The sequence below is a fragment of the Bacillus rossius genome, chromosome 5 (genome assembly GCF_032445375.1).
Source record: "Bacillus rossius redtenbacheri isolate Brsri chromosome 5, Brsri_v3, whole genome shotgun sequence".
NCBI classification, from domain to species: Eukaryota; Metazoa; Arthropoda; class Insecta; order Phasmatodea; family Bacillidae; genus Bacillus; species Bacillus rossius.
The window spans coordinates 34,744,190-34,758,567 of NC_086333.1; the positions used below are offsets into that span (position 1 = coordinate 34,744,190).

General features: G+C 34.2%; 1 protein-coding gene across 1 annotated transcript in view; it reads right to left on the reverse strand.

Annotated features, from left to right (window-relative positions):
• Window positions 1-338: 338 nt before the first annotated feature.
• Window positions 339-14,378, reverse strand: part of LOC134531693 (translation initiation factor eIF2B subunit epsilon) — a 99,198-nt gene continuing 85,158 nt past the window's right edge. Inside the window, exons 11-12 of the mRNA XM_063367504.1 lie at window positions 7,724-7,876; window positions 339-498 (exon numbers count right to left, since the gene is read on the reverse strand). Coding sequence (XP_063223574.1) covers window positions 448-498; window positions 7,724-7,876 — 204 coding nt within the window. The 3' untranslated portion in view covers window positions 339-447. The remainder of the gene's footprint in view (window positions 499-7,723; window positions 7,877-14,378) is intronic.

The following is a 14,378-nucleotide window of genomic DNA, read 5'->3' on the forward strand; positions in this document are numbered from 1 at the left end:
ATACTTGGCTACGTGATCAAGACTAGGGTTGAATGCTGGTTGAACACGTTTTAATAGTCAAGATGACTGCCATGAGTGGCAGAATACACCCTTGTAGCATAGTCACTTTGCAGGGAGCTCTCTTTGGCCCTGTGACTGTTTTGTTGACCCTAGACTGTAAATTATGATTTGGAGAAGAGCTGAAGTCTACACCTCACTTGAGGACAAGGGGTGAATAAGAGGTTTAAAATGGGGATGGAAATGAAAATTACACAAAGAGAAAGTCATGAGGCTGATTCCAGATCTGCTAACCACTTAAAAGTCTAAAACATATCGCAAAATGTTAGAAAATATCCTCCTTCACTTTAGCACTATTTATTCAACAGCTTGGCATTTACAATAAAATCACTTTATCAAAACATAGCAATGTCTGTATAGAAGAAAAATTAACACTTATTTTTACTTAAGTTAGTCACTTTCTTCTTCTGCTTCCTGCAGCCACTGAATGAATGAAGAGACCTAAAAACAAAATACCATTTCAAATATTAAAACAATAGCAGCAATATTAACGTGTAAAAAAAAATACTTTGAATTACTTTTTGAATCTTGTCCATAACGAGTTAAATAAATGTGGATACGAACAATGAACACAATGGAGAAATACTGAGGAAGGAAGCAGTCCAAGCCTGTGGTAAAAAACCACAGTTTTTACCTGAATGCTAGACAATGATTTTTCCCAAGCTTTCCACAATTAAAGTTAGGAATGACAGTCTTTCAGGTATCATATACACATTGTTAATATTTTTTCTGCCTGCCACTTTAATGTGATAGAGAAAAGAAAAAGAGATGCAAAGAAGAGAAGTTATTCAAAAAAAAAATTATGCAGAGTGTAGCAGATTAAGGGGTTCATCATATATATTAAAGCACGATAATGATTGTTAGAAAAACCGTAAGTTAATATGTAAGAAGAAATTTACTGGTTTTTAACAACATTAATTGACGTGTACTGTTTAGATGTACCAATAAAAAAGTAGGAGCAACATTATTAGAAAATTTATTTGCTTCTTAAGTAAAAAAATATACACCAATCCCTCACTTAGCACGTCTTCAGATTGAGTGAATTCATTTAGCACAATGTTAATTTTACTGCCCCAGTCTTAAATAGCACATTAGTAAATTTCAATTAGCACGAAATTGCCACAGGCACAAAAAAGTCGGGCATGACGCCACAAAGTCTGTTTCAATAGATAAACAACAGATGTGCTGTGGCATACAATTAGCTATACAAGGGGTGAATATGCGAACGTGGGTCTGACTACGTTATCAGCTGTTGTAAAGTGTAAAGGACCAAATGTTTTTACGTCCCCGCGTATGCCGCCGTGTCGTGCCGTACCGTTGTCGCCCGGCCACAGACCGGGCCGTGATGAACTTCAGTCTAGCCAGTGGCAGGTAACTTGCACGCACAAACACAAGCAACATCTGCCCATTCATCTGCCGGTAACTGTAAGTTGCACCTGCAGTTGGAATCATAGTGGAATCATGGTTTCCAAGTGAGAGCATAATGCATCATGTTCAATTATTTGAGACAAATCTAGAAGTATTACGGCGTGCAGAATGTCATGACGGGCACACTTATGTTGGTTGCACTTTAGTTTTAAGCAAGTCAACTGTGCGCACAATAGTACGAAATAAGGACTCTATCCAACGTTTAAAGATGTTTGATACTGTTGGTTGTACTAGTGGGAATATATTTGACAATATATACCAGAATAGAAATGAACATATGATTCACATGGAAAAGGTTGTTAAGTATGTAAATGGTGCAATGAAAAAAAATACATAAGCCTGATAGGATTGATGTTTACCAAGCGGTGATACACAAATACACACTTTAATTTTTTAAAAATTATAATGTAAATATCCAGACAGTTTCACTGCTAGTATCGGCTGTTTGGAAAGTTCACTGAAAGGTACGCAACGTGAGTTGAAGGTCATGCCTGAGCGGGCAAGTCAACCAGCCGACTGATGATAACTACCTCCTGTTATGCGGTGTCGTATTTATCATACAAAGTATTTGTTGGTAAGCTTATATGGTGTGACATATTTATCGTTAAGTGTTATTCACAACATTATTTATATTAAATAAATAATATTTCCCCTGCAAATCAAGTAAATAAAGCCTTCCTATTTAAGGAGACCAATGCTTTAGAATATGTGATTCTGAATAACACGAACATTTTTTGGAACACATTACTTGTGCTAAGTGAGGGATTAGTGTAATTGTTTAATCTCTTAACACCTATCCATTAGTAGTATTGATAGTATGCATAGCATCTTAATCAACGGGCACTGCGAGTATAGTAGAACTGTTATAATATTCCGACTTATAATGTTTTCCTCCTTATAACATCATATTGTAATGAAACGTAAGGAGGGCAGCGGCGCGCAGGTGCAGAGCTGGCTGAAGCAACGTGTGACATGCCACGCGTATCTGGTAGATTACAAGGAGCGCCGCTTTCCCCCCTTCCTCCCACCGCTCCCCCTCCCCGGGCGGTGCTGTTAGCTTGACACCTGACAACCTGACAGCTGGGGAGTTCCACACACCACCTGGCAGCTGCTGACGCGTGTCTAGAGATTTCTCGTGTCGGGTCGGTGCGGAATGATGCGACTGGCCCCAGCCGCGCTCGTGAATTCTATAAGTGGTGCCTGTGATACATAAGACCAGGACGCTGGCCTCCGAGTCAGTGCAGTGGAGTCGGGAGTTTTCCCGCGGCGGCGTTTCCGGGCGATAGAGCGGCGAAGTCCCTGGACGAAGGTTCCAGGGCGGAGAGTTCAGTTCCGGGCGATAGTGTCGCGGGCGCGGCGGAGTTCCGAGCGAAGTTCCTAGCAAAGTTACGAGTGGGTTCTCGGCGAATGGTAGTGCTACGGCGGCTTCAGAGTGCGGCGACAGAGGTCCACGAGGGGTGCTGCAGCGAGAGTTGCGCCAGAGGTGCGGCCCAGCAAGGTGTGTGGTGTGTAAGAACCGAGTGACTGGGGAATAAACATTTTTAAGTGTAATTAATTATTAGGCATTTTAGAAGATTATTTGTAAGTGATGTAAATATTGGCGATAAATAAAACTGTGTAGTAAAATCTTTAATTGGGCTATCCTTTTACGAACCCGGCCGTAACAATATTTTATAAGTCCCAACATTTTCCCCATAAGAACAATGTATTTATTTCCTGTTTATAATGTTTCATGAATGGTGCATTTCTTGCTTATAATGTTTGGTTTCTTAAATCCAGTAATTGCAACAAAAAAAATATAGTTACCTAATTATTCCAAAACTTATCCCATCTGTGAATTTAACATGTGAAACCTTTTACTTTGCAATTTACATGTTTGTTTAAAATCATTACTATAGGCCTACCATATATGTAGATTGTTCAAATAGGATTGTATGCAAAAACAAAATGTAAATGTGCCAGAACACTAGCGCTACACGTTAGTGCTGGCTAACGCTGTGTATTTGATATATCGAAGGTACGTTACGTTCACAGTTACACATCTGATGGCACCCTCGTCTTTAAAAAAAAATAACAACAAATCTTTTTTTTCCTTGCCATTCTAATTTGTTTTCAGTTTGCCAAGTATTTTGCGATGGCAAAAAAAAAAGTGTTTTCTATTGCTGATAGAGATGAATTAATTTAATTTTTAGTGAGGAATCCCAAAAAATACATTTTCAAGTGGCAAAGAAATTGAACATAGGCATTTCTACACTAAACATCATTATTAAAAATTGTGAGAATATTTTACATAAATTAGGCAGTGTGTCTTTAAGGGGGATTATGAAATTGTTTAAAAAAATAATTTTTCATGTTTTTGCAGATTATTTTTCTTCAGAATGTAAGCTTTAAAATGATATATTACACTAAGGGTAAATACTAATATAATTTAGTTAAAAATAATAATTTAAAAGATGTGAATTTCAGGGGGAAAAACATCAAAGAACGAAAACAATTACAAAATTCAATGTTAAATAACGTTTTATTTTAAAATGCTATTATATTGGGACTTTTATAGTTAGAGAGATATTTTTTCCCTCTTTCAATGTTGGTATTGGAAACCATGTTGAGGCTGTAGTTTGTTTGATTATAGCTGCTAATACACACTAGTGTTTTCAAGTAAAAATCTTTAACTGTTTTAGGTTTTTTACATTTTGTATATTTTCAGAGTCCTTCTTTAGGTTTTAAAATGACTAAAAGTAAACTCTTCAAACAGAGGACAAATGTAGGCAAACCAAAGCCTATAGTAGTGTGTGAGCCACGTGGTGTTGAGGTTATGAATGAACCAGTTGAGGTTAGTTCCAACAATGAAGTGCTTCAGTGTTCATCTGAGAAGAAACTCAATGTAAATATTTACAACACATTTGAAAATAACTGTGACTCAAATGAAATTATTAATTTATCTGTATTACAAGAAGCTATTCAGAAGTTTGTTGTCTGTAAAAGTTGCAGTGGCATTGTTTCTCTATGTTCAAAGAGAGGTTTTGGCCTTGCCTATGAAATGGTTTTGCATTGTAGTGTGTGTGAGGAGAAACTAGAGTTTTCTAATAGTAAGAAACATCATTATTCTACAGAAAATAAAAAAGTAAGTTATGATGAAATTAATTTGAGACTGGTTTATGGGTTACGTAGTATTGGGAAAGGAGGAAGAGCTGGCGAGAAGCTTTGTGGTGCCCTGAACTTACCCAAACCTCCATTGAAGTTTCAACGCTATGTAAGCATTTTAGGTTCTGCTGTAGAATAAGTATGCAAAGACTCAATGAAATCAGCTACGGAAGAAGCAGCGGCACAAAATAATAATGATCGTGATTTGACAGTTGCCCTTGATGGGTCGTGGCATTGTAGAGGGCATGTTTCACTGCATGGTGTTGTAACATGTACGAGTGTTGATACTGGTAAAGTTATAGATGTAGACATTTTATCGAAGCACTGTACAAGCAAGGATAAACTAAAAGGTCAGCATGAAGAAGCATGCACTGCAAACTACAAAGGCACTAGTGGTGGCATGGAGGTTTCTGGTGTTGTAAACATTTTCAATCGATCCATATCACAGTACAATGTACGATATACAAACTATTTAGGTGATGGTGATTGCAAGGGACACAAAGCTGTTCTTCAGGCTGCCCCATATGGCGATAAAACAGTATCAAAATTAGAATGCTTAGGGCATGTACAGAAGAGGATGGGTACTAGGTTGAAAAATTTGAAAACCAAATTGCAGGGAAAGAAACTAGAAGATGGCAAAGTTTTTGGTGGCCGAGGACAAGTTACTGATTCAGCCATAGCGGGCATTCAAAAATATTATGGTTTGGCAATAAGAAGAAATTCAAATAATCTTCAAGGAATGAGAGAGAGTGTATGGGCAGAGTATTTCCATTTACTATCATCGGATGAAGACCCCCAGCATGGACTCTGTCCTAAGGGTTCAGAAAGTTGGTGTAAATATCAGCGTGCAAAGAGTAAAGGAGAATGTTATAAACATGCTGATCACTTTCACCTTCCTCGTGTCGTGGTTGAAGAAATGAAACCCATATTTAGAGACCTAAGTGAGCCCGAGTTGCTGAAGAAATGTTTACATGGAAGGACACAAAATCCAAATGAGAGTGTAAACAGTGTTATCTGGAACAGACTTCCCAAAACTACATTTGTTGGTTTCCGTACCTTGCATTTTGGAGTGTGGGATGCTGTTGCATCATTCAATGATGGAAATTTGGTGGTGTGTCATGTGTATGAAAGATTGGGTTTCCCTCCTGGTAAAAATTGTGTGGAAGCAATGAAGAGACTAGACAGCTACAGAATAGACGAAGCAAAGCGTGTGGTGAAAAATATTGAAATGAAAGCCAGGCAGAAGAGGAATGCAGCAAAACGGAAGTTGGAGGATCTGCATGAGCAGCAAGAAGACCCGGATGAGCCATAATATGGAGCTGGAATGTATTAGAATGTTAGGTGAGATATATTGTATACAGTATTTACTTTAAATGCATTTTTCTCAAAATAAAGGGTTTTCTCTGCAAATGCCCCTTTTTCTCAGGAACTATTCGAGATAGAATAATGAAACTTGGAATATAAATTGCTAGTATGATTATGCGACTTTTAAAACAAGATTATTTTTCTAAATTAATTTTAAAAAATGTTATTGCGAAAAATTTTGATAAAATTTTGTAAAAAAATTTTTCAAATGCTAAATTCCTCCCCCCCTCCCCCCCCCCCCCCCAATTATAACCCAACACAATACAATTTCCCTATGTCTATTCCATAATTAAGGCTTCATGAATACGTAAAAAAAATTTCAACATGCTGTGACAAAAGGTTCCTGAGAAAATGGGACATTAAGGTGCTAATTTTAACAATGTTAAGATAGGGCATTTCCGGTCCCCTTAAAGACAAATAAAATAGAAGCTGGAAGCATAACAAATTTGAAGAAAAATTATTGGCTTGGTTAAGCAAATTCAAGCATCAACTGTACTCACCAATGGTTTTAGTTTTTAACAATATGTTTATTTACATAGCTTGATGACTCCATTGGAAAAGTGCTAAATTGATATTTTATGCTTAAAGTGTTTTTTTTTTCTTTTGCCCCCTTGAAAAACACTGTGACATGTTCTATTGTAGCTTGTTTAGAAGTGTGTGTAATGTTTAATGATAACCAAAATGGCAAATTTCCACGGTAGTGTTTTACTTATCAAGAGGTGTGTCTGACGGCTGACAGTCATGTTACCTGTCCATTGTGTCACAGTCTATTTCGTGCTGTCAAATCTTCCGAGGTCTTTCTGGCCTCGTTGGCTATCCCCATGCCTTGTTCTTTATTCCCTCACGGTCTACAGTGAGCCAGTGCTAGCTACACTCTGTCTTCCTTCACACATGCCTTTACAATCATGCCATCACCTCAAACCACTCCTACAAACAGCCCACAAGGAACAAGAGCCCGCTTCCAGGCGTCAGATCAAGGAAAACTTGGCTTGCAGCAGAATCAAAAAGCTACGAGACCCCTTATTAGCCACTCCCGCAGGCATCAGCTGACCTGCTGAGGCAGTATTTTGGTTTAGCAAAACATGTGAACAAGTGAGAGCTAATGTGACAAGCAACTACTCGGCTGGCAAGGAAGGCTTCGTGGCCGAAGAGAGCAAGACTGGAGGCGACATTTGAAAACGGCGCACAAATGAGTAGTGGTGGAAGGGTTTCTCGAATCGGTGGTGTGTGGACAGTGATATGTATAAATAGCATAGTGGTGTCCTTAAGATAACTGTGTTAATATTATTGATAAAATAAAAATACCAAGAAAATTATTGGGCTATCATTTAAATCTCATATTCTCCACTCATAAAAATTTTATTTTATGTGAATACTTTACGTTCAGGGTTTTGTCTAGGAATATTAAATCAAGACTTGTATGGATTCGTGGTTCTAATTTTGTGATTTTCAAATTTTTAGTGGTAACAATCATTTCTCAATTAATTTCTCTATACATAAATGGGAATTTATCTTGTTATCTGGCAAAATCAAAACAAAGAGAGCATAACATCTATAGATAAGAGGACTGTCTCAATTTCTTTGCATTTTTACTTAAAAAAAAAAAAAATAATAATAACAGTATCCCCAGAACAGAATAAAAAAAATCACAACATCTGGGAAGAACTGAGGAAACCAAACAGACAAGAAGACATAAATGGATCAGTAATAAAAAATTACACACACATACCTTTTTCCGTAAATCTAGGGCAGATGGGCTATCTTCATTAGGTGTCTTGTACCACTTCACAATCATATCTTCTCCCAAAATATCCTTATCATATAGTAACTTCAAAAGCTTCACAAGATTTTCCTTCAGCATTTCATTTGAGCTTGCAGTATCCTGCGACAAATCAGAAAAAATTGGTTGTGTGATAAGGCAGTTGTTAGATTTAAGCAAAATGCAGAAATTTTGATATGATAAAAATAAAATATAACAAATTAACAAATTGCGATGTTTTTAATACATTTATCTTTTGTAGCTTTCAGTCATAACTGTATACGTACACCTAAATCTTAAACTGTGGTCTATGTAATTTTTAACAATGATCAGTAAAAGTTTGAGCAATTATTACTAGCTTTTATACGTTCCTCAAAAACCACTAAAATAAAATATTTGTAGTGGTAAATATAAATCAAATATTATGGAAAATAAATTTTTAACACTTGTATTTGTAAGAATTAACAAAACACTAAAATTTTAAAAGAAAATAAGAGTATAAATTGTTAATGTTCTCCTCTTAGTAAAAATTGTTTCCAAAACTATCAAAAGTCCCTTGTTTTTTTGTATTATTATAAAATATAACATGTAATATTATTATAATATGTAATATGTAATATAATTGAACTTAAAAACAAATACTTATGGCTCATTATTTTATTTACATATAATTACCAAATTAAACTTGATTGTTTATCGTGACAAGTATTTTATCACATCCAAAATTCAAGAATAATATACATAATATCAAAACAATGAAATGAAAGATAAACATTACGTCATTTCTTTATGTGTGAGCTTGGCTACAGTGAAATTTGAAGTACCTAATTCTGAATTGTGAGTTGTCTTATATTTAATATTTATTTTTTTATTTATTTATTTAACAATTGTACCATGCTTATAAACAGCAAATGATTAGCCATAACTGATAGGCACAACACTGATACAATAAATAAACACACAAAAACAAAAATGGACAGATACAAAAACACCAAAGAACAGTACACTAAACGAGCCAAAATTAAAACTATACAAACAAAATAAGGCAAAGTAGACCAGATAAAAAATGAAAAGTAACTAGAATAGAGAATTAATGTGATCTATTATTTTCTTAATAGATATATTTTTATTTATTAAAGGAATTAAACTGTTATACTTATTAAAATTTTAGACTATCCTATAAACTATAACATTTGATTTATTTAATGAACATAACAAAGGTTGATATTGACAGTTAAAATAAGGTATTTTAAACCTGTATTTTCAAGACAATTATTACAGGTTATAATATGTTCATAAGATTTCTTTACAAATAAAGCATCTAAACTATCTCTTCTAGACGACAGGATGTCCAGACGAGAGTGTAAATCTACATTATTATTAAAATTCCTATTTGGACTTTTAATATTTATTTTGAATTTTTTCTATTTTGTTACTATCAGTTTTGCCAATTGTATTTCATATAATTGATCCATACTTGAGTTTAGTTCTAATAAATTATAAACAAAGACTGAGACAGGAATCAACATTAGAATCATTAAATGTAATAAATTTAATGAGAGCAAGAGTTCTATTCACATTAGATAAAGATTGAACATGATAATGAAATAGTAATTTAGAGTCTAGTAAAATTCCAAGATCACTGTAATAACATTAGCTTGCTATATAGTTTGATTTAACAGTTTGTAATTGAAAATAATAGGATGGTATTTTCTAGTGTTAGTGTTACGTTATGTCTTATTGTAGTTGTGTTCACCTAAATTAGTATTGCACCATTTGACAACTGAATTGATTTCTCTCTCCAGGAAATGACAGCCACTAATAGAGGTAATAGATTTAGAAATTTTGAGGTCATCTGTGAATAGAACACCTAAAGAATGGTGAGTTCATTACTGAAATCATTAAAGAAAATATTAAAAAGAAGGGGCGATGGAGTTCCACCTTGAGGAACACCTGAGCAAGCAAGATAAAACTTTCTAACCTTTAAGTAACTAGAAAACTAGATTAGACATTTATCAGTTAACTTTGGATAGTTTACAAAGTAATATGTTGTGGTTAACAGTACCAAATGCTTTTTCCAGATCAAAATAACAAGAATCCACCTGACCATGTGAAATAACTTTAGCATAAATAGGATTTTAAAAAGTTAGCAAATTAGTATCCGTAGTTTGGCAACTTCAAAAGCCATGTTGACTGTAAGAAAGTTTGTTTTTGACATTGCATTCAAGTTTTTTGTAAATAATTTTATCAAACATTTTAGCAAATGTGTTTAAAATAAATATAGGCCTATAATTACTAACATTCAATTTGCTACCTTTCTTGTGTATAGAAATAACTTTAGACTTTTCCAATAGTAAGGGTAGATAACACTATTTATTCTGCAATTAAAAATAAATGTAAGAATAGGAACAAAAAAGTTGGGAACAACCTTTAACAATGAAATTAGGAATACCATCAGGACCAGTCAATAAAATGCATTTTAAAGATTTAATACTCCAAATCAGTAACATTAGTTAGAGGAATGGAGTAATTAGTTGAGACATATGGTAAAGAGATATGGTTATTCGATGGAGAAATATTCAGCAAAATTATTATATATAATGAGAGGCTCATTAGTAACTAGTAAATCATATTTATCCTTCAGGAAAGTTGATTTTGATAACCTTCTCACATAATTTTTACATATTGCCAAAAAAATTTAGGGTTATGTTTTATTTTGTTATTAACATTTTGAAACCAGGCTTTTTTTTTACCGTATGCAAAGGGAAGTTTAGCCCCTTTACGATAATGAGAGAACATAGCATAATAATACGAGTTCCCTTTGCCTTTATATAATTGATGAAAATTATGTTCTTATAAGTAATTTGGAAATCCAATGTGAATAGCATGTCTTCTTCGTAGTAATTGGTATGTATGAAATAATATAGTCACAAATAGTTGAGGTAAGATAGTCCACCATGCTGTTTACATCACTAAAATTATAAATATCTGACCTATCATGCTCTTAAATGGCATTACATAAGCTAAGGAAGTCGCCATTCTTGTAATTTCTGAAAGCAGATGAATTTTTTTTTCATTATTAAATATTAAATCTAATTTAATGTTTATGTTTGAAACAGGGTGAGCCAAGTCTTCTTTGACTGATGGGTCCAGAGCTTTAGTGACTGTACACTGCTGGAAATTGGAAAAGCAAAGATCCAAAAGGTGATTAGAAACCAAGTCATTAAATTGGGATAAGCCCAGACCAGAGATGAAGTTAATGCCTGAATGTTTTGCCAAATGCCTGAATGAATAATATTAGAGCTATATAATTTTTTTCAGTCCACACCAGGCACGTTGAAGTCACCCATAATTAATATATTATCATGACAGTTCAAAAACTTATCTTAAAGATTTTCGAAGTAGGCAAGATAGGTTGCAGATGTTGTATTAGGGGGAATGTAAATGTTTCCGAGCATTAGAGAATCCGTTGGAGATAATTTAATTTTAACCAAGACAGCCTCAACTCCAGGGAAATCGTAAGCATTCGTTAATAAGACTGTTTTGACTGTATGTTTATTAATAGACATTAAAGCACCACCTCCTCTTTCCTTCAATGATAGAACAGGATCTCTATCTGATCTATAGATATAGTGTCATTAAAGTAGTGTGAGTTAATACTACAGTTATTCAACCATGTCTCAGTGAGCCAAATTATGGAGTGATCAGATACTGATAAATTGTTATTAATTTTTAACACTTTTGTTCCGAGTCCTCTAAATAAATAATAAATTATATTACTCCCACTGAACACTTACATGCCAGACTGAGGGTATTCAGATGCTCCTCCAAGCACTAAATTTGAAGATTGTTCTTTAGAATCTTTAGTGTTTAAGCTGGAGTCTTTATCGCCAGCAATTTGTACATGATGTAATTTTCCATAAAAGGGGCTGATTAAGCATCCAATAGACCAGAATACAATACAGTTAATTCTGTTGAAATCCTCTTGAAGAAAAGAAATGTGGAAGGAAGAGTAGGAATTAAACATTGTTCGGATTTTGACAGTTTTCACATGGGAAAGATTAAGCTCTGTGTTGATATAATCAGCTATCTCTTGTTCCTGGACTGACGGGTCAAATCGTGTCAAAAACAGTGCTTTTGTTTTCTTGGGAGTAGGTTTGTTGACAGTTTTGAATGAAGCTATATTCCTTATACCCTCTTGCATGGGAGTTTTTTAAGGTCTTGTTCCCATTTTATTTCAAAGCTCACATCATTCTTATGTTCATGTGAACGATGCACAGTGAAACCATATTCGTCAGCAGGTTGGTTTGAATTATGGCCACTCGTGATGTTGCCGCTCATGACAGTGAGCTTTTCATGCTGTGTCTTAAGTAGGTCATGGGACGGACTGCCGTTACCAGAGCCACCTGGAGTTGCAACACTTTCGGTCTTCTTGCCGCTCGATGCGGTGCAGTCTTATATTTGAGATTCCCCTTCTATTCCAGTTCTCACTCGCATGTGAGGTTATGTTATATTCAAAGCCATAAAATCATTGAGATCATCTTACATTTGAGGTTATCATATATTCAAGGTCATCCTACATCTGAGGTGAATTTTACAATCAAAGTTTTTCTTACAACTGAGGTCTTTATGATAAAAATTGCTGTCTATATTCAAAACAGTATTGATTTAAAAACCATCTCAGTAAGGAATCCTAAGCTTTTGTTCGACGTAATTTTTTATGGCTGGATGGGTGTAATGTTAGCATTTTAGAATAATTAATATTTGCCAATTAGGTATATGTACCATTTATTTCCTTAGCAAAAATCTAATTGACTTACAAAGAGTACAATAATTTAATATCAGCTAAATAATTGCTTGTTAGGTCCAAATATTTATTTAACTCAAAAAGTTTCACTTCAATGACTTTCATTGAAATCATAAAAAAAAATTTCAAAATTTTTCGATGTAGAGTTCACTACCAAAATTTTGCACAACACTAGATACCTACTGGCTTGCTCTCAACTTGGTCACTTTTGGAGACAGCCTGCCGAATTAAAACTGAATGAATTTTACAAATTAACAAAAAAAACTGAATGTAGTTTAGCAAATGTTTAAGAAGGCAGTGTTTCCGACTAAAAGTGTGCGGACTAGAGGGTCTGTGAGTATTCAACAAATAATTGATATTCGAGAAAAATTTGACATTCGATTTCAAATAATTTTTTTCTCTTTTTTTTCAATTTTTTTTTTTTACCAACAGAAAAACCGAGTATGAAGCTAAGATGAGTTATTGAAAAATGTGATTGATTATGTAATAGCAGTCAATAAGTTTAAATTCACTTCTATTCAGCCTATATTTCACCTGGACTACCCCGGAATTGAATCTGTTTGGTTAAAAGTTAAAATGTCTCAGAATAAATCCTTAATAATTGGCAATATATATTTACCACCCCAAACATCACCAAATATTTATTCATCTTATTTTGAGACTTTAGAAGATAAACTGGCTGCTTATCAAGATGAGTTAGTGCTACTTGGTGATTTTAACGTCCCAGGTGTTGATTGGACCAATAATCTAACTACCAACATCGTGCACACGCACATCAAGACTAAAGCACAATATCTTATAAACTTTATATCTAGTCTTGGTCAATTTCAGTATAATACAATCCTATCATCCAAAAACCTCTTAGATCTTTGTTTTACAAACATCTCGCAATGTTCAGTATCTCATGCGGATGAAGCACTTGTCACTGAAGACCCATATCATCCTGCCTTAATTATAAAAATAATATCTGACAGCATTCCTTATGTGGTCAGTTCTACTAGAGTCTCTAGGTCCTATATAAATGGTGACTATTTTGGTCTTTACAATGCTGTTAAAAACTATGATTGGTCAAATTTCTATGAATCTACTGATGTTAACTATCTTGTTGATCAATTAACTACTTGTATATGTCACAATATTAATGAATTCATCCCCGTTTTCACTAGCAAACCATCTAAATACCCTGTTTGGTTTTCAAAAGACTTAATTCAAGCTTTAAAATCCAAGAAACATTTTCACAAACTTTACAGAAGAAACAAAAATATGTACTATTATACTAAATTTTCATTCTTTCGAAAACAAACCAAATATCTTATCAAGCGTGATAAAATAAATTGGACCAGAACCACTAACAATAATATCAAGAACAACCCTAAGAAGTTTTGGCGCTATGTCAAATTAATAAAAAACGGTTATCATGAACAGCTTTCGTTAAAAGTTAATGATGTTGTATCTAGTGATCCAGTGGTGTTGACTAATGTATTTGCTGAATACTTTTCAAGTGTTTATGTGTCCTCTAATATCAATTACCAAGTTCCCACCTTAAATTCATTCCTTGATACAATATCTGTTCCCTCTGTTTCAGACAGCCTTGTGCTTTGGGGCATAAGGGCCCTAAAACCCTCAATGTCTACAGGACCCGACGGGATTCCTAATTTTATTCTGAAAGGCTGTTCAAATATATTAGTACCCCTTTAAAACATTTATTTAATACTAGTTTAAGAACCCAAGTTTTTCCAAATAAATGGAAAATTGCAAAGGTCATTCCAATTCATAAAAACGGTAGCAAATTAAATGTGGTTAACTATAGACCAATAT